The sequence below is a fragment of the Sorex araneus genome, chromosome 1 (assembly GCF_027595985.1).
Source record: "Sorex araneus isolate mSorAra2 chromosome 1, mSorAra2.pri, whole genome shotgun sequence".
In the NCBI taxonomy this organism is placed as follows: Eukaryota; Metazoa; Chordata; class Mammalia; order Eulipotyphla; family Soricidae; genus Sorex; species Sorex araneus.
Window position 1 is genome coordinate 373,350,434 of NC_073302.1, and position 24,273 is coordinate 373,374,706.

At 34.1% G+C, this 24,273-nt stretch overlaps 1 protein-coding gene across 2 annotated transcripts in view; it reads left to right on the forward strand.

The window, feature by feature from the left end:
• SNX13 (sorting nexin 13) overlaps positions 1-23,877 on the forward strand; it is a 131,571-nt gene extending 107,694 nt beyond the window's left edge. For both annotated transcript variants that reach the window (XM_055131664.1, XM_055131672.1), the window contains exons 20-26: positions 1,083-1,193; positions 4,316-4,477; positions 6,654-6,725; positions 12,927-13,072; positions 13,313-13,381; positions 15,389-15,501; positions 17,217-23,877. In XM_055131664.1, the coding sequence (XP_054987639.1) occupies positions 1,083-1,193; positions 4,316-4,477; positions 6,654-6,725; positions 12,927-13,072; positions 13,313-13,381; positions 15,389-15,501; positions 17,217-17,461 (918 nt within the window). In that variant the 3' untranslated portion in view covers positions 17,462-23,877. The remainder of the gene's footprint in view (positions 1-1,082; positions 1,194-4,315; positions 4,478-6,653; positions 6,726-12,926; positions 13,073-13,312; positions 13,382-15,388; positions 15,502-17,216) is intronic.
• The last annotated feature ends 396 nt before the right edge of the window (positions 23,878-24,273 follow it).

Consider the following 24,273-nt stretch of genomic DNA (forward strand, 5'->3'; position numbering starts at 1 on the left):
ATGGCAGGCGGTACAAAAGAAATTATTTAGCATCTGTCTTCTGTTTTGCAAACCATAATGCCCAAAAGGAAAGAGTGAGAGAGAGAGAGAGAGAGAGAGAGAGAGAGAGAGAGAGAGGGGGGGAGGGAGGGAGGGAGGAGAGAGAGAGGGAGGAGAGAGAGAGAGAGAAAGTGCCTGATATAGAGACAGGCTGGGGAGGAGAGTGGAGGAGGAATAAGTGGGGACATTGGTACTAGGAAACATACACTGGTGGGGAATGAGTGTTGAAAAAAAAATTATTTAGCATCTGCGTAAGGGGCAGGCTGGAGTGGAGGTGGGAAGAATCAAAGTAGGGCTGGTAAGAAGGTGCAGTGGTGGTGGGATTTGTGTTGAAATATTGAATGTAAACAATTACTGTGGACAACTTTATGAAAAATTTAAAAGTTAAATAAAAATTAAAAAAAAATAAAACAGAGTGCCCAGATCAAACTTGACCCCAGAGTATAGGAAGGAGAAAGAAAGAATGTTGGAGAGGGGAAGAAGAGACTGATGAATAGCAGTGGGGCCAGGTCAGAGGAGCCCTGGACAAAGGTCATGTTAAGGAATGATAGTACCAAATATCCAAACCACAGAGTCAACACCGAAATCAAGGGACCCAAATTTAAACAACTGAACTTAAAAGTTGACACTGATGATGGGGTCAGTGCTACATACAGTATTGTGTGTCTAAAAGTCAGAGGCAAATAACTTTATAAATCATGGTGCTTTAAATTTTAAAAAAAAATGTGTTTAAACTTTTAAAAAAAGGATGATTGTGTAACTGGCATAATGGTTTATTAATGTAATCTTCTTAGATTAAGCTCCAGAACTTGAAATAGTAAATGTATTTAGACACCTTTCTCATTAGCTGTATTGGAAATCTAAGGAACAGGCAAACTGTTAAATGCTTGTAGAATTATTGATGACTGTCTTAACTGTATATTGGTTCTTAGTATAAAATTAGAATTTTTCCTATGCATCTGTAACTTTCTACAGGATACCATTATAAACAGTTATTTTTGAGTATTTGATAAATGTGAGATACCACTTTTTTCTCTTATCAGTTACTCTTAACTCCTGAAATGATGAAAGCATCCCCAGCTTTGGCTCACTATGTGTTTGATTTCCTTGAGAACAAAGCCTATAGTAAAGGGAAAGGGGACTTTGCTCGAAAGGTAAGAAAGAAGACCAGTACATTGGATTTTTTGTTTGATATTTTTTGTTTGTATCATGTTAGCAAAAAAAAATTTAACAAAAAAACTCAAAATTCTATTTAAAACTAGAAAATTTTATTAATGCCTCTTGGTATGGTTTCCAGTTGTGCTTTATTAAACCTTCCAATAAACCTTTGATAGGAATATTCATTAAGTATCAACTCCTGTCTTTATATGTAGATCATAATCTAGCAGAAATTTAAAAGATAGAAAAATAATTTATCAGTTGGTGCAATATTAAAGTTTGCACCAGGTGATAAGCTTTTTATTAGCTCTGAAAGTAAGTGTTTCTTACTGGGAGGAAATGACTAACATGGACTAAAGATAAAAATTTTTTCATGGTATATTTTTTTTGAAATACATCTTGAGTAAAATAGTATTTGAAATTCATTTGGGGATACATGGGTCTGTATGTGGAAGAAGATGCCATTTTAAGCATTAATGATTAAATATTGTGCAAATGGGAAGAGAGCTTAGTGGATATGACACAGACTTTGGAATTAATCTTTGATTTCAAATCTCTGCTATGCGATTTGCTAGTTATAACATGCAGCATGTTAGTTAATTTCTTGGTCCTTTAGTTTTCACAAGAAATGATGCTGCTAATCTTTATTTTAAAGCTTCATATAAATTAAATGATCCAGGTTTCATAATGCCTGATACAAAATTAACCCCAGAATAAATGTTTGCTCTTAAAAGTACCAACATTATAGTACTAGGGACAGCAATTGAAGAAGATAGGTGAAGGGTTTGTAGAGGCTGTTATTTATGCAACCTTTTTTGTAGCTACAAATTGTTTCAGAATAAAAATTAAGAATATAGACTTCCATGTTGCTCTCTCCCTCACAGATATCACTGTCAGTGTATCACTGTCATCCCATTGTTCATCGATTTACTCGAGCAGGCACCAGTAACATCTCTATTACACTCAGCCCTGAGATTTTAGCAACCTCTCTTTAGTCGTCTTTCCCAACGATTGGGGGCTCTTTCAGGGTCAAGGGAATGAGTCTTATCATTACTGTTTTTGGCATATCAAATACACCATGGGTAGCTTGCCAGGCTCTACTGTGCAGGCAGGATACTCTTGATAGCTTGCCGGGTTCTCCGAGAGGGATGGAGGAATCAAATTCGGGTCGGCCGTGTGCAAGGCAAATGCCCTATCTGCTGTGCTATAGCAGCATATTCAGAGGTTTCCAAATTTACTTGGCCTACTGCCTCTTTGCAGAAAATGCTCAGCAATCTCCTAGATTCCTGTCTTTGAATAAAAGGAAAGCATTCTCTGCCTTGAGAGGTTGCACAAGAAGCTACCACAACCCCCTAAACATTCCAGTGCCCCCCTGAGAAGTGCTATCGCTCACTTTGGAAAACATACATATCTTTTGACATATGCATGTATTGTATTTCCTTCCATTTATATGTCATCCTGTGAAGAAGTATTATGCCATAGTGGGGACACCAATTTCAGTCAGCTTTCTATTTATCTTATTACTAATAAAAGTAACTTAAATGAAGTAATAGTTGAACAGATAGACATCTTTATAAGTCAGGCTAAGTGTACATTTGTGCCAGCAGTCCATAATTTACTCCTCTTATGGTAATTTGGAGATTTCTGGGTTTTTTTGTGCTTTGATCATTTCTTTGAAGACAAGTCCCACTTTTGGAAATATTCTCACATAGTGATGAACTCCGCAATCATGCTTCTGAACTATTATGTCCTTCACAGTTAAGCATCAAATTCACTTCTGAGGGATTCTCTTATGACTGTTTCGTACGATTTATTTTATATGTCTCTTTTCCCTTTTTTGGTTCCTATCAAAACTCTCAGTTCCATATGCTTCTTCTTTGGTTTCTATATATGTCTTATCCTTTCTTTTATTTTAATTGAAATTGTCTGATTATAGTCTACATGCCAGTTTTAATGTTTTCTATCCCTTTGGAGATTTTGATCCTTCCTTGTTTTGTTGTGCTCTGCCTTTTCTGTGCCACACCTTGGAGTGCTCATGGCTCACTCCTCAGGAAATCATTCTTGGTGACTTCCTGCATATGGGGCCAAATATGGTTCTGGGGATTAGATCCAGGGCAGCTACACGTAAGGCAAGCACTTTACCTGCTATAATATCTCTCTGGTCCAATTCTGCCATTTTTGGTTGTTGTTTTGTTAGGGGGTCACACCTGGTGGTGCTGGGGTTTACTCCTGGCTCTGCACTTAGGGGTCACTCCTGGCATGGCTTCGGGACCGTATGAGGTACTGGCTATTAAATCTGGGTTGGACGCCTGCAAGGCAAGTACCTACCCATCCTACTATCTATCCTGCCCCTCTAGCCCAATTCTAATCCATTTTTATATAATGGATCATATTTTCTATTATGGAGTCATATGACAGTTTTTCCCTTCCGCTTTACTGAAAGGTGCCTTATGTCTCTGATTTTAAACTATACTTTTTCATTTTTATAATAGTTTCCAAATTCCCTCTCTTTGAGAATTGAGTTTTTCACTGTGTATGCACTGAATACTAAAATTACACTCAGAAATCTTAGTGTCTGCTATTTGAGTTTTCTATTTGTTTTATATGCTTGTTTACTTTTGCCTATCTCCTCAAAACCTCTGTGTCATGATTGTCTTGAATTTGAATCTGGAAGAAGTCATTATTTCTACTTGAAACAGTTTTGTTTTTCAGAACCCCAATACCCCCCACCTCCTACCACCCGCAGCACACACACTCACTTTAGAATTTCCTTGGTAAGACGCATTCTAAAAATTTTTTATATAATAAGCTTAACACTAAAAAATTGTGGTCATGTATTTGTGTGTGAAACTATTTTTTTAAAACATGAAAAACGTCAGTTCCTTAATCTTTTTCTTTATGTGGTTTTGCTTTTTGTTTTTATGTGGTGCCCGAACTAAGAACTTCAAGCATGCAAGACAAGTGCCTAGCATTTCTGTGCTTTTAAAATACAAAGAGATAAAACATAGTGGAAAATTATTGCATTGTCCGTGTGTTCTTTCTGTATTTTCCTAGGCTTTTCACTTGAGTAAGAAATCTGATATAATGAAGTCATGGTATAATATCTTTTTCCTTTTAGATGGACACTTTTGTAAATCCACTTCGCAATTCTATGAGGAATGTTTCAAATGCAGTCAAATCCCTTCCTGATAGCTTGGCAGAGGGAATGACTAAAATGTCAGATAACATGGGTAAAATGTCAGAAAGATTAGGTCAAGATATAAAGCAATCATTTTTTAAGGTAAGAAGATCTTTTCAGTTACATCTAAGCAAGCAATTTTTGTCAACTAAGATTTATTGAGATCCTACTCAGATTTACCTTACTTCCTTTCAGGAGTCCAAAGTCATCTGGAGACAGTCTCATGAAATATTTTTCAATAAAAAGAATGAGTTATCAGAAATACAGTCAGATACTATAAAATCCACTCATCAATCTCCTCTGTAGAATTTTAAAATATACTTAAAGCAAATATTTAAAACTAGTCAACATTTTCTTTATATTTTAATTTTATTATTTTTATATTTAATTCATTTTATACTATAATTCTACTTAATTTAATGCTTTAATTTTTTATATTTCATTTAATACTATAATTCTGCTTAATATTTTAATTCTAATTTTATATTTTAATCTATGACTAATTCATTTTTAATTTTAAAGTTCTGTTTAATAACAAAATTAAGGTTCATTATGGAAATTAGACTAACTAAAATTCATCAAACTTGTAAGGTCTGATACAATTGTGTGACAGCAAACAAGGTTAAAGGGAATAATACTAAACAGATTCTTTAAACAAAAGAAAAAGGAAAGAACACTATACCCTGGAGTGACATGGAGAAGGAATTCTTTTTTTTTTAATTCTTTTTTTTATTTTTTTATTGAGTCACCATGTGGAAAGTTACAAAGTTTTCAGGTTTAAGTCTCAGTTATACAATGTTCGAACACCCATCCCTTCACCAGTGCACATATTCCACCACCAAAGAGCAGGAATTCTTAAAATTTGTTTTTGACTTGTTTTTGCCACACCCAGAAGCACTCAGGGCTTACTCCAGACTCTGAACTCAAGGGTCCCTTGTGGCGGGGCCAAGGTATATCATTTGTGGGGCCAGGGATCAAACCCGGGTTGGAGATGTATAAGGCAAATGTCCTACCTGCTGTACCTTCACTCTGGTCCCTGTATGAGAAATTTTTACACAGCCCAAGGTATATAAACTGATAATAAAATTTCTATGACCTCAAAATTCAGCCATATGACCCAATCTGTAGTTGCTGCCTGCAATTTAAGAAGCTAGAGCACAGATTTTCCCTAGAAGTATTTTTTCTAATGTTAGCAAATAATAGGTTGTAAACTAAGCAATTTATTGTATTCTCAATTTATACTTTTTATAATTTTCACCCAAAGATTTAAGGTTATATTCAAGTCTGTAAAAGAAAACATGTAGCTATTACAGTTTTTTTTGTTTGTTGTATCATGTTCAATTGAAGAATAAATAATATCAACAGATTTCCCTTAAAATGATAACTCCTTTTATTGTTTAAATCATACTTTTCTATTCTCATACATTCTCTGCTGATCTCTTTTCTGATCACGGAGAGGAGTATTAAGTTTTTGAAAAGAGGATCATTCAAAAATCACTTCTCATATATTCTTATACAAGTTCCTGAACTTTATTCTTACCAGTAACGAGCAGTTATAATAGCTGATTTTGATGGTCTTTACTACAATAACAAATGATTATTAACTAAAACTTTTCTCTCCTTTTATCCACATAATGTTAGATAACTTTCATATCTAAAAGTTGTTTTATCAATTCTCCTTATACTTATAAACGTTGGCCTATAAACTTCTTAAACCCTTTATGGTAAAGGGAAATTGGCATTATATTTACTGATCATGCTAGTACTTTGAGTCTTGTAAATCATTTAGGAATTTTAGCTTTAACTTCTTGCAAACAAAATAGTCTTATCAGAGATTATTGTGGAAATTGTCTGCCACACAGGCATCAAAAGGATTGGAATGTGGGTGGATCCATACTGGGGATTTTGGTAGTAGAAAATGTGCACTGGTGAAGGGATGGGTGACTTATCATTGCATGACCGAAACTCAAATATGAAAGCTTTGTAACTATCTCATGGTGAATCAATTTAAAAAAAAAATAGTCTCATCAAAATCAAAAGTCAGTCTTTTTCAAAGAAGAAAAAAGTCTTTGATATAAGATAATCACCTTTTAATATTTGATTTCAAATTTTAGACTGTTAATACTTAGTTAATAGTATTTAAATCTTCCTTACTTATAATGCCAAAACCCAAATCAATTGATATTGATATGTTTGAAACTCATTGTGGTTTTATACTGTATTGTGTTTCTTCACTATTTTTTTGTGTTTACTTAATTTTTTTCTTTTTGAATGTGAGGTGCCTCCTTTAATTCCGAAGACTGATTCAGATCCTGAACATTGTCGAGTCTCAGCTCAACTTGATGATACTGTGAGTTAATTTTATTTTTAATGGCATTCAGTTGAAATCATACTTCTTCGATTTGTTTATGTTAACATTGTATATACATTATTAATGTGCACTTATTTATTTTGTTTTTTTACAAATTTAACATACCCAGGTAATTAGCACTTTAACAAGAGCAGAATGTTACTGTTATTCCAGAAGCACCTACTCTTCTCTTCCTATCACTATCTCTGTTCCCACCAAGGATAATCATTATCTTAACTTATACTTCTCTATTATACTTTATATAAACGAAACTAAAAGGTAGATACTCCTTTAAATCTGGCTTCCTCCCCTTTCAACTTTGTGAGAGTATTGTTTTGTGTATTGTGGTTTCTATATTCTTGTGACCTTACAGTAACTCATTTATCAATATTAGTACAATTTGCTCATGTGTTATCAGTAGGTTTCCTGATTTGATTTAAAGTCATCAGTAACATATCCTTGGAATGGACTTGCTTGGCTAGAGGGTATTCATGAGTTCAGTGTTAATAAATATTATTAAATAATTTTCTAAAGTTTTTGTACCACAGAACCTGGCAAGCTATCCGTGGTGTATTCGATATGCTAAAAGCAGTAACAATAGGTCTCATTCCCTTGACCCTGAAAGAGCCTCCAATCTTTGGGAAAGATGACTAAGGAGAGGCTGCTAAAATCTCAGGGCTGAGTGTAATAGAGATGTTACTGGTGCCCCCTCGAGTCAATTGATGAACAATGGGATGACAGTGACAGTGACAGTTTGTATCACACTGCCACCATCAAGACATGAGAATTGCAGCTCTTTATGAGAGCTTGGATATGTCTTTTTAATTTTAGACATATTGGTTATTATTGTGTCTCATGCATATTTTCATTTCTGAAATGTTGGATTCCTTTTCACATGTTTATTGATGATTTGCCTGACTTATTTTCCTATTGGCTTTGACTCTGTTTTGTCTTTTTGTTTAGTGAGGATGCTTTGTATAATATAAATATTTGTCAAATGTACTTATTTATGTGCAGATTTTTCCTGACCTAGAGTGAATTTGCATCATAAATGGAGACTAGAATTTTGTTTGTTTGTATTTGGGGGAGTGACCCCTGGTGATGCTCAGGGGTGACTCCTGGCAGTGATCAGCGTACCTTATTCGATGCTGGGGATCTATTTGGGGTTGGTCTGCATACTTTATTGTACATCTGGAAACATTGTTGAGCTGAAAACTTACTTAAAATACCTATAAAATATTACATCTTAGCCTACCTTATCTGCACATGCTTTGAGCACTGTCAGTTGTATAAATTTGGACAAAACCTATTTCATACAAAACCTATTTCATAGTAAAGTTTTTAGCATCTCATGGAATGTATTGAATATAGACTTGACTTGATAGAAAATAAGACACATGTCCAAAACGCTGGCAGCACAATAGAGTAGTGATTTTTCACCCTTGTGATTGAGTGACTGACAGGGAGCTGTAACAGTGCCCAGGTTCACTTGAGAATATCAGAGAATATTGAACACATATTGCCAGCACAGACGAAGAAATGCAAGCATGAAAGTTTGTAAGTCTGTAACTGTACCGTACAGTGATTCACTAATAAAATATTTTTTTTAAAAAAATAAAAAGAATCAAAGTGGAAGCTTGCTACAAGAGTGTGTGGGGGTGAAAAGCAGTTAGGATACAGAAGGGACCAACAGGACAATAATGGTTGGAAATGATCATCTTGAACAGGAACTGAGTGTTGAAAGTAGGTAAAGGGATATACCTGATAACCTTTCATTATCTGTATTGCAAACCATAAGGCCCAAGAGAAGGAAGGACGGGGAGGAAGGCGTGTCTACCATAGAGGGTGGCAGGGGCCAGGAGGGAAACTGGGACTATTGGTGGAAAAAATGCACTGGTGTTGAAACATATAACTGAAATCCAGTCATGAACAACTTTGTAAATGTGTATATCATTTTGATTTAATTAAAAACAAAAATTAAAAAAATTATAAGGCAACCAGGTAAAAAATAGTTTGTTAAGTATAATAATAGCAACAACAAAAAGAAAGTGTTACTTACCATTACAAATTTGAAAAATTATAAGCAAACCCATCTTAATGTCAGGTACCATCTGTACTGTGTGTTTCTTATACCTTACAGCTTTGTGCATTGCATATATCATTGTGCCCCGTACATGGTCACAAATATGTTCTCCTATAGTTCAAACTACATACTGCTGTTGCATCAATCCAAAATTAAGATTATCCATTTACCTAGGGGATTTTTCTGCATCGAAATGAAGTAAGGACCCAGATAGCTCAAGCAACATTTGCTGAGCTATCTTTTTTAATTGACAGGCTATCTTTTTTAATTGATATGCTTCTCACTTGTCACAGGTCACATTATTATATATATTTGGGTCTAGACTTTGTATTTTTTCTAAAGTGTATTTAATTGATTTTTAATTTAATTTTGCCATTAAAATAAGATTACTCATAGTAGTGCTGATTTTTATGCTTTTGGCATCCAAAGTTCCTACTACACCACCAGTAAACGCTCAACCACTATCCCTTGTTCCTTTCTACTCTGCCTCATTGCTCCATATATGCTGCCCCCCCCCCCCGCGCTTCTGTTTTGCTCTGAGTCCAAGGATCTGTTTCAGGGGATACTGTGGTTTTCTTTGCTGCAGTGGGGGTGAAGGGGGAAAGCTACCCGTGGCATATTCAATATGCCAAAAACAATAACAAGTCTCACAATGGAGACATTACTGGTGCCTGCTCGAGCAAATTGATGAACGGGAGGACAGTGCATATATATATGTGTGTGTGTGTGTATACATATATGCATATACAGTGCATATATATGTGTGTGTGTATGCACACACATACACATATATATCTCACATATGAGTGTGGTAATCCTGTTTTTTCCCCTCACTTATTTCCCTTGATACTGTGCTAATCCCTTCCAGACTATTGCAAAAGACAGGATTTCATCGATTCTTATAGCTGAGTTATACTTCATGTGTATATATACCACAATTTTTTTATACACTCATCTGTTCTTGGGCACTTCAGTTGTTTCTAGAATCTTGGTTATTATAAAAAGCACTGTAGTGAACATTGGTGTGTATGTATCTATTCAAATTAATGTATTTGTGTTCTTGGCTTTGATGCCAAGGATTGAAGTTGCTGTGTCATATAATTTGATGGCTCTATTTTTAACTTTTTGAGTTTTCCATAGAAACTGAACCAGTCAGCATTGCCACAGTTAATGAGGTTTCTTTTATACTAATCCTAACTATTATTTGTTGTTTCTGGACTTTGTAAAAAAAAAATTTTATTTAGTCCCTGTGAATCATTCATGATTGGGTTTCAGGCACAAAATGTTTTAACAGGATCCTGTCACCAGTGTTTTCGAAAGTCACTTTTTTAAAAAATACATTTTTGGGGGAGGTTTTAATTTTTTTAATCACTCTAAGACACAGATACAAAATTGTTCATTATTGGGTTTTAGTCATGCAATGTTCAAACCCCTGTCTCTGTACATTAATACATTTTTGCATGTGCTTTACAATACTGTTGCTGATAGGTTGGGTTTTCTTTTTTTCTTGGTTTTTGGGTCACATCGGACAATGCACAGGGGTCACTCCTGGCTCTGCACTCAGGAATTACCCCTGGCGGTGCTCAGGGGACCATATTGGATGCTGGGAATTGAACCCGGGTCAGCAGTGCGCCAGGCAAACGCCCTACCCACTGTGCTATCACTCCAGCCCCTCTGATAGGGTTTCATATACAACACTTGATGGACTTTTAGCACCACCTCCTCCTCCTGGTTGAACACCTTGCTCTGCTGTGGTCCTTGCTCCCTTCTGACCTATCCTCTAGTGCCCCACACTGCCCACCCCACCCCCCACCACCAAGTGGCATGTTTCCTGCTGAATACCAGTTCTCAAGGTCTTTGTTTCCATTATCTTTGGGAATTTGTTATTCTAATGGTTTGGGGATTTTCTGTTTGTTTGTAAATATATATTCTGCATGTATAAGAAATCATTCTATGTCAGTCTCTCTCCCTCTGACTTAATTTCACTAAGTATGATACTGTACAGCCTCTCAAGATAGCAGCAAATTGCATGATTTTATGTTTTCTTATTGCTGAGTAATATTCCATTGTATCCATGTACCAGAGTTTTTTTATCCAGTTATCTACTCTTGGACATTTGAGTTGTTTGTTTCTGATCCTTTGATATAGGATATTCTCACTATTATGAGTTGATATAAATTCTAAGGCAGATTGATTATAGTGTTAAACTTATTTCCCTTTGGCTTCTCAATGAATTTCTTTGTGACAAAAATATTTTTAAAAATGCTTTGTTACATATTATGCTGTTATAATATTCATAATATACCTTTGTTGTATATGATTTTATAAACTGTTTATTAGATTTGTCATTTGTGAGATACCACACTTAGAAATATATCTGATTAATGAATAGAGCAATTTTATTTTGCTTCCATAATGAAATAGGTTTCTCTCACTCTTTTTCTAGGTTAGTTAAGTGATGAGTTTTATTTATTTATTTATTTATTTAAATTTCAAATAATTGTGGTGAGTTTATTATTTATAATTCTCAAAAATAAAAATCTTAAGGGGGTCCATTACAAGAATCAATCAATGAAAACTATTGGCTTTAAGACAAAGGTCCAAATGAGAGATGTAAATTCATAACCAAGTTGACATCTTACGAGTTACTCAAACTACATCTGGTAACAAGGTGTTTTCCTCTCATATGGGGCAAAGTAGCACTAGGATTCAAATGAAGTTAAGTGATGAGTTTTAAATGTGAAAAGGAAGTTGTAATAGAACAGTGTTCCCAGCATGATCATGAAAAATGTTTAGTTCTTGTTCTTTTCTTAGTATTTAAATTGTAACACTGAAAAGGAAGAAGAGCATATTAGCAATGAAAATTCTAAAATTATTGACAGTTGATAATTATGTCAGAGTTCTAAATATGCACATACTATTTTCTTGTATATTTTCACATCAAAGCATTGTAGTGTCTCTTTTAATTTTTACAATATGAATCAAATAATCACTGTCACTGTCACTGTCATTCCGTTGCTCATCAATTTGTTCAAGCGGGCACCAGTAACATTTCCATTGTGAGACTTGTTACTGTTTTTGGCATAGTGAATACACCATGGGTAGCTTGCCAGGCTCTGCTGTGGGGGCGAGATACTCTCTGTAGCTTGCCAGGCTCTCTGAGAGGGGTGGAGGAATCGAACTGGGGTCGGCCTCGTGCAAGGCAAACGCCCTTCCTGCTGTGCTATCGCTCCAGCCCCTAAAGGTTGTATTTTTTTTTTTTTTATATAAATGAAGACATTCTCTAAGTAAGGTACAAACGAGAAAAGGAAATCAAATATATAAAGGTATATAATTGCTGTTTAAGGTTAAAAGAAGGATATAGAATTTAGTGAACATGTCTTTGAATGTTAACTTTTAGCTCTTTGAGTGGTTTTTATTTCAGCTAATTTCCTGAAAATTCCAAAATACACACAATACCCAAGCCACGGGGGAAAAAAAAAACAGAAAAAAATAGTCTGTGTAGATTGTTTGCCTATTAAATAAGAAGAAATGTTGATAATATTTTGTTACTTTGAAAAGAAAGCCTTTTAAGTTAAAAAAAGAACTACCATTATTTGCCTTATTTACATAGTACTTATTAACTGCCTAAAGTGGAAAATCCAAAATCATCTTTTCCTTAGATCATGATGAACCCATTTGAGACTTTTGGGTGTTTTGTTTGTTTTCACTTCATCCTTAAAGTCTACTCATCCTTAAAGTCTACACATCATTATAATCATAATCATAATAAAATCCTACATTCTCTCAGAATTAAAGTACCCCTTTTTTTGGGTAAAGAAAAATTAGTATCAGTTTTTTTTTTTTTTTTTTGTCACACCGGCGATGCACAGGCGTTACTCCTGGTTCTACACTCAGGAATTACTCCTGGTGGTGCTCAGGGGACCATATGGGATGCTGGGATTTGAACCTGGGTCTGCCAAGTGCAAGGCAAACGCCCTACCCGCTGTGCTATCGATCCAGCCCCTAGTATCAGATTTTGAAAGATGTGCTGTAACTTATTCTCTGTCAAATAGTACCAGTCCTTATGCAAATGTAACCACTCATATTGTATCTTTATTTCTTGCATGTTTTGCCAGGTGGATGACAATATTCCACTGAGGGTAATGCTGCTTCTTATGGATGAAGTATTCGATTTAAAAGAAAGAAACCAGTGGTTGCGAAGGAATATAAAAAATCTGCTTCAACAACTTATTAGAGCTACATATGGTGACACTATTAATAGGTACATTCTCCCCTCTTCCCACCTTAGAACTGATCTTGGCTCTTCAATGATAATTACTTCATGAAGTAAATCTGTAACATTTATGGGACTCTTCTTCATTGGGCCTTTTATGATCATAAAAACAGTCTGTTACTTCCAGAGATATAGTTGAAATATAAATAAACTTGCTATTCATGCAAACATGAATTTTACTGTTCACCTAATATTTTTACTATATTCACTTAAGTTTCTTACTTTCAGAAAAATTGTTGACCATGTTGACTGGATGACATCACCAGAGCAAGTAGCAGACTTAGTGAAACGTTTCAGGTAGATCTTGAGACACTGTTGCTTTCTTATATAGTACAGAGAAAACATTGCTCTCACTAATTAATGTTCATTGCTTTAATTTTTGTTATGACCATGAAGTTGTTTTGATGATTTCACTGATGAGCAAACTAATTTGTATAAATTATTATAATAAACACTTGTCCCATTGAACCTGTTGATTTAAAAAAAAAACAGAAAAGGTATAAAAAATACAGTCTTTGTGTTTTAGATGAAATTTTAGCACAATGATGTGGCTTTAAGTAATTGAAATATTGCTGTAGAAGTGACTTGAATATCAAAAGAATTTTTTTCTCAGTTATATTTAACAATTTTTTTTTTCTTTTTGGGTCACGCCTGGCAATGCACAGGGGCTACGCCAGGCTTTGCGCTCAGGAATTACCCCTGGCAGTGCTCAGGGGACCATATGGGATCCTGGGAATCGAACCTGGGTTGGCCGCATGCAAGCAAACGCCCTACCCGCTGTGCTATTGTTCCAGCCCCAACAAATTTTATTTTTGATGAAAAAAAGATTTAATATGTATAACTCTGACCATGGTCTAATTTTTACTGAATATTTGAACCATTGAAAAGAATACAGGGCTGGAGCAATAGTACAGCAGGTAGGATTGCATGCAGCTGACCCAGGTTCGATCCCCGGTATCCCATATGGTCCCCCAAGCACCGCCAGGAGTAATTCCTGAACGCAGAGCCAGGAGTAACCCCTGAGCATCGCTGGGTGTGACCCAAAAAACTAAACAAAAAAAAAAAATAGAAAAGAATACAAATTCAGAGTAGTGATGCTTCAAGTTTCATATGTTCTTTCTGTGAAAATATTCTGAACCTGTGCCTACCCATCTGCCAGTCATCATGGGCTGAGAGATAAGATGTTGTTCCTTCAAGGAAAGTATTGCATAGTAGAAAAATGACTTTACTAAAAGTAAAAGACATAAATATTCATGGTATCATGTACTTTGAAGTAATAGAAACAAGAAGGGAACTATTAATTTTGAACACTATTTGCTTGACACTGTGCCAGTTACTTTACATATACTTTCTGATCTTAAATTGTTTGATGAGATACGGATTTGCCTCCATTTTGTTAGGAGAAAATAAAGGATTAGTGAAGTGCAATTTGCCCAAAGACTTAAAGTGGGAGCCAGGTATTTTAAGTTTCTTCTCATTAAACCATACTGTTTCCAAAAGTTGCATAACTCGTCCTGTTACTTAATTTTCTGTTTCAAGTTAGCTAAGAATGATGTTTCACTATAGTGGTAATTCTTAATTTTGACTATACATTGGAGAATTTGATTAAGTCTATGGTTGTGTTTCATCTTTAAGAATATGACTTAGTCAGTTTAGAGGAATACCTGAACATTAAGATATTTTAAAGCCCCCCGATGTTTCTAATGTGCAAATTAAGAATTAAGAATAATGTTGGTGATGGAATAAACTTTCAACTTCATCCCTCAGAACACATTCCCAGGTGAAAAATTAGTTAATCAGTTCTTACCTTGATCCCATAACTAGAGGATAAGAATTAAGCATGTTGTCAAAGTGAAGCAAAAGATTATATATTACAAGGTGCTCTCCAAACTATATAAGGCATGTGAGGGAGGTTAAGTTTAAGCTATTCGAATTCAGAATTCTCAGAGTTGTGTTTAGATGAAGTATTCAATGATGTTCAATCTTAGTGAGATGAGAGGCCTACTTTGAGTTTAAATGACTTTGATATAGTCATCTACATATTTTGTCCATAATTCTTTGGTGGTTTTGAGTTATTTCAGGACAGAATTCCTGTTAATTTTCTTATGTATATCTGTATATATCTTTATACTGAAAATTAGACCCTGCATTTAGTTATGATTCATTGAATTGCGTATAAATTTTCAGAAACATTTTCTTTTTCTGTTTGCAAATGTACTTTCTGTATCTGTTGAAAATTGGAATTGTTTTGCCAACGTATTAGAAAATGAAAATGTTAACAAAATTTATTTAATCTCCTTAAAGAGATGCCTTTTGGCCGAATGGCATTTTAGCAGAGACTGTTCCATGCAGAGATAAATCTATTCGAATGAGAACAAGAATTGCAGGAAAAACTAAATTACTTTCAATTATGCCAGGTGAGTGAATTTGTTTGATAAATGTCTTCTTTGCAATTATGTTGAATTCTTGGCACTGAATGAAGATGCTTATATAAAGTCAGAATAAATTTAAATGAGTATACATATAATAAATTTAAATTAATATAATATTTATAGATATAGGAGAAATATTATATAAATAAGTATAAATCAGTATAAATAAGTTCTATTTAAAGTGTAATATCTGGGTTTTTTATGTTTGTTTGGAGCCACACCCTGAAGTGTGAGGAGGGAGTCTGTGTTCAGTAGTCACTGTGTTCAGGTGTGGCTTGGAGGGTGCCAAGGGGAAGCCCCGAGTCCCCTTTTGATTTTCCTAACTACCATTTGATGGCTTAACTGTTTACTGAACACTGTGCTAGGCGTTAATCCTAATTTCACATATATTAATTAATCCTCATAAAAATAGTATAATGAAGCCAAAGTACTGCTAATATTACAGCTTTATAAGTAAGGAAAAACTGAAGCTAAGAAAGTTTAGTTTGCCACCCAAGATGTAAAGCTAGTTAGTGACAGATGGGATTCTGACTCAGCTCTGAGTGAGTTGGTGACTTGAAAGCTCATGTTTTTAATGATATCTCTTTACTGCTAGGAAACGTTTTGAGAATAACATTGATAATAAAATATATGACAGATGAAAGGATTTACAAAAGAATAACATAGATCAGATTTTCAAGAAGAACAGTTCACTTATGAGAACGAATTACTTCAAAATCTGTTTACTTTGAAATATTTGATTAAATAACTGATTGACTCATTATCAGTATTTTTAAAAATATGGTCTCAAGGAATGTATCGATGGTAGAGTTCTGTGGGTCTAATTTGAGTTACTGCCTGAGAACATACCTATCTTGCTTCCTTAGTATTACTTTGTTCCTTTCATCTTTTCTCAGTAGGAGAGAAACAATTTTGTATAACTGATTGTTTCCTTTGTTCATGAATAACTTTGAAGACACATTGTGGATGGAAAAGAAATATTTATTGAGCTCTTCAACTAGTTACTGCTGTTGTATACCACTGGTAGCTCTCTTGAATGTGGCTTAAAAAACACAGATTGCAGGGACGGTGTTAACATGTTACTATCCTAAAACCCTTCTTTTCCTGTAATCTTGTATTTCAACTTTTTATTCTGTTAAAAAAATTTCCCACTTGCAGCTAATTCTGCCTTATAGCCAATCCTGTTACCTTTTAAGATTAAAAGGTAAATTATGAAATTAATATATTAGAAAAACAAACAAACAGTAGTTCAGGATGTATATCATTTACTGTTAAATAAACCAGATCATTCTATAGTTTGACTCAGTGTGCAGCTCTAAATAATCTCTAACTGGGGTTAAACTTTTATTGATAGTGTGTCAGTCTTGTGCACTTTACCTTGTTGGAACTTACAACTTGTTGGTGGGGAATACAGAAAACAGCTAAATAAAAGCACAGTGTGCTATTACGTGGAGATGACAACGCAGGAAAGGGAAAGTAATGGATGAGCTGTGGGTGTAGGAAGAGTGGCCAGAAATGACCCTCCTGAGAAGTTAAAAGTTGTGTGAAGAACTAAAAGCAATACAGCTACATAGCAAATACTTAAATATTTCTAAGTTACGCTGCTTTGAAATTAACTGTATCTAATTTTAAGCATTCATTTAAGTGTTAAATTTTCTTTGATTAATGATTTTTGTGTATTTTTCCCTCTCTTCATTTAGATGAACTGAAGCACATTATTGGGGCTGAGACCACAAGGAAAGGTATTCTTCGTGTATTTGAAATGTTTCAGCACAACCAGTTAAATAGGAGAATGGTTTATGTCTTCTTGGAAGGCTTTTTGGAAACCTTATTTCCACAGTATAAATTCCGTGAACTTTTCAACAAACTGCATTCACGGTCAAAGCAGATGCAGAAATATAAACATAAACTTCAAACTCAAGCGCCTTCTTTACAAAAAAGGTGACCCTCCAATCTACGAAGCTGGTGTTCATTTTGTCCAAGACTAATGCTATGGACATCTTCTGGGGCTTAACTCATACTATTGTGTCTGCACCAGTCTTTAGTGTCTCAAAATAGATTAATACATCCATAAGACTGTGATTCTTTTCATCCTTGTCTGTAATTCAACCACTACCAGAGAGATGTCTGTGTCTTAAATGATTTGGTGCATATTTTTGCAACAGTGAGAGGATACTGCCCCCATCTCGAGCAAGAATGACATCAGTCTCTTTCAAACTAATCAGCTTTCTCCAGCGGTGACAAAGTGCCAGAGTGTATATGTAAGAGCTAAGGAAAGCACAAAATGGTTTGCAGATAAATTGGCTAATTTATTTAACAGTGGGGTACTGTGCAATGTATAATTTGGAACAATTTGTTTTGAATAATGATTTTATAGGTTTTTGTCACATATTTGATATGGTGTGGATTAGATAGGTGAATCTCTTTAGAGTATCTGTTTCCAGTCTGGGGATCATGACAGAATGTCCTTAAACTATAAAGTAATTTAATATATGAATTATAGTTTTTTGACAAAGCATTTTAAAATAAAGCCAATCAAAACAATTTGATTGGAATTGTTATTCATTGGCATAAAATTTTAATTGGTTCCTTTGTGTTTTAAGGGCTCTATTTTGCTCTTCTGATATGCAATCATACATCTTCTTTTGGCATTTTGTGTGCAAAAAGAAGCATATGGTGGCTCTCATTTAAGTTTCAAAATTATTTCAGTTTTCTTTATCCTGAGATTACTGATTATACACTAGGGGGTTTAATTTGCTCAAAGAACTGCCAGATACATTCTGTCCTAAAAAAACATGAAAGTAAAAATATAATACACTATTTAAAGTTATCGTTAGGTACAGTTTTAAATTGTGTGATCTAGATATACTTAGGTAAGTGCAAAATTAGCCTATCAAGGGATTAAGTGAGCTTCTTTAGTCATATGTAAACATACAAATTTTTAATTCTATTACAGTGTACATATATGAAAATAATGAAAACAGATCCTAATATTTTTTAAAATATGCTTTTATTTATATTTTGCATAATGTAAAATTCTACTAACTAAAGCAAGTTGGCGAAAATCTTAATGTATACATTTAAGTCCCTAAAATAATTTTATACCAACAACAAAAAAAAACTTTTCCAGTTTTGAAGACTGCATTTCCTATAGTTTCTTGTTTTTCGTTGTCCATCTAGGAAGAGCTCATATCCCCTGTATGCAGAATTTCTGCATAGTTTTAAATACTTCCACTGATTAAAGGTTTGGGTATGTCAGCCTTTTTAGTTTAAAAATATTAAACACTAAAACCTTAATATAGTAAAGCTACTTATCAGACCACTGAACCAAGATCCTGGTATTAAAAGAACATCTGGGTGCTTAAGACAAAAGGACAGAGTATTGGTATCCCAGTTATTTGGGAGCTTTAAAATTGGAACAAGATATTATTTTCACTGAGATTCTACTTAAACAGTGAAGCCTATTAATAGAATAAAGCGTTCCTTTAGAGCTTTATTATCATATTTATTAATAATGCTGTTGTGCATACTTATTGTATGCATGAATTCAGCATGTCTTGCATGTCTTCAGAATTACATAAGTGAAAATTCCTTTCATTTTAATTTACAGATGAGAAAAGGTCCTTATTTTCTGTAATGAAAAACATATTTCTTCTCAGTGTCTCCCTGCCCACGCCCCTCCCCATGCCCCAGGATGTAAACATGAAGGGAACATGAGCATGGCTCTAAGTGCAATGAATTTTCAAATATACCCTTGCCTGTTTCAAGTATATTTTTGACATGAGTAAATCTAATACTATACAGAAGAATCCATGTAAAATCCTCATATATGGGTGTGAAAAAAGTGTTTCTAGATAATATGAGAAATGCTGGCCATTAACCAGGGAAATAAAGGTCAAGCAAGATTTCAGATTTTCATAACAGATCCCTGCAAGGTAACTGCAATCATACCAAAAACTATTTGAATAAATGAGTTTTTAAAATGATATTTGTTTAAAAGAGTATATATTTCAAACTCAGAAATGTCAAATGGCAGTGTGTAAGTGGTTGTGCATCTTCTCTATGCACATTTATGGTTTACATCAGAGGGAGCTGTGGTCATACTAAAATTAGTGATACTTTTTGAATGACTTGGTCAAGCCGTGTATAAAATATTTAACCCATAAGTCAAGTACAGTGTACTATGTTTAAAGTTATTACATTAATGCATTTACTGCATCTATGAATATATACATGAAGAGGCTTTATGTCTTCAGATATTTGACTTTTAAATGTGATTTTAAGTCATTGGTGCCTTTAGGCATGGACTTTCAAAATTAATCATTCTTTGTTTCAGTTTTCTGATTTTTCAGGTAACACATAAGCTATTTAGAAACCATCACTGCTAACTTACAGTTCATCTAAAACATTGACTGTATGATTTCAGTATAGCACTTAGATGGGCATTGCCTACAATTAAGATATTCTGAATAGTTGCTGGAAATAATTGTGCCACTTGACCAATGGATGCACTTGGTTAGCCTTAATTTTTTTTTTCCAAAAACACTTAAAATTTCTGAAATAGTTTGTTCATTTTAAGTTTGTATTGCTGGTATTTGGGGAGGAAATCACAGGTCAGTCCTTTCAGAGTGAACCATTTTTTTTTAAATTAAGAATAGTAATTTTCACGGTCTAAAATTTTTTATTTTGTGCAATATTTTCATTTAATGCATGTGTACTTGAGTAATTGTAAAATAAATGAATTTTTAATGTTTTGAGATCAAGTTTAAACTGTCTTCTTAACTCAACAACTTACATTCCGTTGTTGCATCATTTTATTTAAGGACTTGTTTTAAAAGTCTTTATTGTCACATCTTGTAAAATTTCTTTGTTATTAGTAAATTTTGCTTATAGGAGCTTTGTTCCTATATTCAAGGGGAAAATATAAAGAGCACATCTTAGGATTTTAATTGTTAAAAGATAACTTGTGCATATCATTGTACATAAGTGTCAACTGTGTGCCTAATTATTCTATCAATACTTTCCTTCAACAAAGAATAAACAACAATCAGAATGTTATTTTTATGGAGCTAAAAACATTAAAATTTTTATTTGGTTTGTGTTATGTTCTGTCCATTAGAAATTACTAATAAAGTATTAACAAATCTTTTTGTTGAATTTATGTAATAGTGATATATTTTTATTTCTTACTAAAGTTAATTAGTAGAATGTTTTATTTTTAGTATCTGAGTATTTTATTTTTTCATTTTAGAAAATAAGCAATTTAAGATCCTGTTTATTAGATGAGTCAATGAGTGATTATTGACTTGACACCGAATTTTTTTCTTTTATAAGGCAAGTAATTTGTTCCCACAATGTTAAAGAAACTTTATTTTCCTAACACATAAAAATGATTATGTAAATTTTTCATAGAATAAGTAATTCATTAGCAATTTTTATTTGTTTTTTTTATAGTCTGCCTAATATTTTAAATATTTTTGTTCTAATGGCAGTTCATTCAGTACTCAGCATTGTAATACTTGATTGGTCATAATATTTTCAGGCTTCTTAAACATTTCATATGATGTCTACAGTTCTTCCAGGAACTTGCATTATAATTTCGGACCATGTAAATACTGATCTCTCTACAGAGCCCTCGGGGACAGGAGGTGGTATCATACATACAGATATGAACCTGTACTCTTAAAATATGTAGTATTATAAACCATTGTTACCTCAAAAATGAATAACAACAGTGTCCCTCAGGAATAGTTTTATATCTATGTAACCCATGCAAATTTACTTACTACCCAAAACTTGGAAATATTTCTTTACAATTTAAATGGTTATATCAAGAACTCTGAAAAGTTCTATGATAACTAAGCCTTGTTGACTTCTTTTTATCAAACTTCCCAAACTTAGTTAACCACAGAATCATTTGTAACAACCTCTTAACTAGAAAACAATGTTATCAAGAAGCATGGTTTGAAAGAAATCATAGTTCTAAGGGGAGGGGGAAAAGTGAAATATATTGACAATCCAAGGGAAGTTCTTTATGCTGATATATATATGTATATATATGTGTACATATACATATATGTGTGTATATATATATATATATCAGCAAGATAGAGTTGAATTTGGCAATGGATACCAGAATAACCAAACAGCTCAGTGAGAAGTAATACAATCCATATTTTGAGGAGAGGGAAATGTACTTTTCAAGGATCTTGTTGACGTGATCAAAAGAGGAGTAATTAGGAAATGCAAGGGGAAAGGAGAAATATAATAATGCCAGTTTTGAAGTGTGAACCAAACATCAGTTCATATAAAATGACAGGTGCAAGTATTGGTTAATTTAGGGAAAATGCAGGAACTGGGGGTCTAGTATTTCACCAAAAAAATTAAATAGAATGAAAATTATGCTTAATCAACATATGCCTATACCTATGTACAATGTTTGATGAATGTACTGAATGTGATATTTTAAATTAATGTTATCAAAGTTGGAATGTAACAATAGGACCATGTGCTAAAAGTCCCCCAGACATACTGTACATCTGGTTATTCTGTAGGAGAGCTGGTAGGATTCAATGTCAAGAATTGTTATGGCCAGTGGATGTTGATGAAGGGCTGGGAATGTAGCTCCATAGCAGAGCACATGCCTAACATACTGAATCCTGGGTTCAGCCCCCAACAATGCGGGAGGGAGGATATAGATCATCAAAGGAAAAGGATACGTGGATGAAGTGTGAGGAAACTGGACACAAGTTCTCAGTGTTCCTCTCAGTGGAGTCACATAGGTGTGTTTAATTTTACCCCAGCCCTGTGTTGTTACCACACCTGTGAAATGTCAACTGGAGTAGCTCAGTCAGAACTAAATGCCTGCAAATTTATTAAGGTAAATCGTCTCGGCACTCTATACCTAACATGTACCAAAAAATCTGCACTTCTAGAGGGAAAGCACATGTTAAGCACTAACCATATTTTTGTGTATAAAATTTAGACATAGCCATTTTTATACTTTTTCGCAATGGTGGGAATCATAATTCTCAGAATTCTGAGGACATCGGTCAAATATGTGTATTCAATCTTCTCCACAACTGTATACCTCGATCTAAAAAAAGAGCTAATAGAAAATGCTAAGTTACACAGGTTAGTAAAGTTTGATCCCTGCATTGAAACCTCCCCTCCTATAGAAGCTTAGTAAGTTTTATCCCTGCATAAAAACCTTAACTCCTAGAGGTGTGAAAATAGCAGAGTATTTAAATAGATTAAAGAGGGGAAAGATCATGTGATACTTTTATATAGAAATAGAAAAACCAAAGGATTTGGAACACACATCTTTAAAGAATTCCAAAGAAGAGTGTATTATTTGCAAAAACAAAAGAATTTGGAAAATTAAAGTTGATATTTATGATATTGAAAATAAAGAATTTATTATACCTTAGTACTTGAAATGGTCTATCCTGTTGAAAATTCAAGAAGCTGGAAGAACTGATTTATGTATTTCTAATAAAGATTCCCAGAGGAAAGAGTTTATAATATTTCCAATTACAACTTTTTAAGGTTTCAGGTACTGTTTTCTTCTCCAGTTTATAGATGGGAAAACTCAGGTGGACAACGTTTGAGTCAATTGCCCCAATTTTCACACCTGGTTAGTGATGAGGCTGGAATTTCAACTCAGGTGTTCTCAAAAATCTTTCAGCTCTCCATAATATCATGATCATGTGGGGCGTAATTCTTTCTTCTGGGGCTAGTCCTATGTAGGGTTTAGCAGTATCTGTGGTCTCTGCTCACTAGATAATACCTGTGGCACTACCCCCACTCCCAGTTATAATAAAAATATTTCCAGATATTGTCAAATAATGTCTTGGATCAAAATGGCCACCAGATGAGATTCTTTGATCTGTGCTCTTGGTCCCAAACAGGATAAAATAGGGATTAAAGGCGTCAGTTCTGGATATATGTGTTTATAAGCATCTAAAATTTGTAAAGAAAATGTAAACTGAACACTTTGCATTAAGCTGATGGGGAAGTGGGAAGGCTAGGGATAGGAAAAAACTTTTCACTTTAATTTTCCATAATTATGGTGGGGGGAAGGGAAAGTGGAGGAAAGGGTATTTGCAGTTTAAGATAAACAAATTTTTCTTGAAGATGTGAGTTGAATGAGAAATTTATATGAGAACTTTATATGAGAAAATTGCTGTTTAACTCCTGTGATGAGGCTATTATCTTTGATAGCTGTGGGATATTTTATTTTCAAATGACTTGTCCTAAACACATTGCAGTGACTGTTGTCCTTTTAATTTTGTGAGTTCTCCCAGAGCCTGAATATTACTTTGCAGTCTTCTTTATAAATAAAGATCCTTCCTAAATGTTTCTGTGTCTGAGTTTTCCTTTAACAGAGAGCCATCCCGTTTGACTCTGCCTTCTTTCTAGTGGTCCTCATTCAACAATTAGAAAACCCACCCTTGCTCCATTGTTTTCTATTTTTTCTACCCAGATTCTTTGTAAGGACCTTACAAAGTCTGGTTCTAATTTTGATAAGTGAATAACATTGCTTTAATTGTCAGTTTGTGGAAGCAGTGTTTGGAAGTTGATTTTTGTGGTCTGACCTGCTCTTTGTCAAGCAGCTATCTAGTTTGTGGTGGTGAGTTTTCTGTTGTCCTTGTTTTCCTGTCTTATGGATTCTAAAAATCAGAGGACATCTCAAACAATCAAGCCAGTAACTGGTCTCACCTAAGCAGTCCGCCTGGTGGAGCCAGTGCCAGTAAT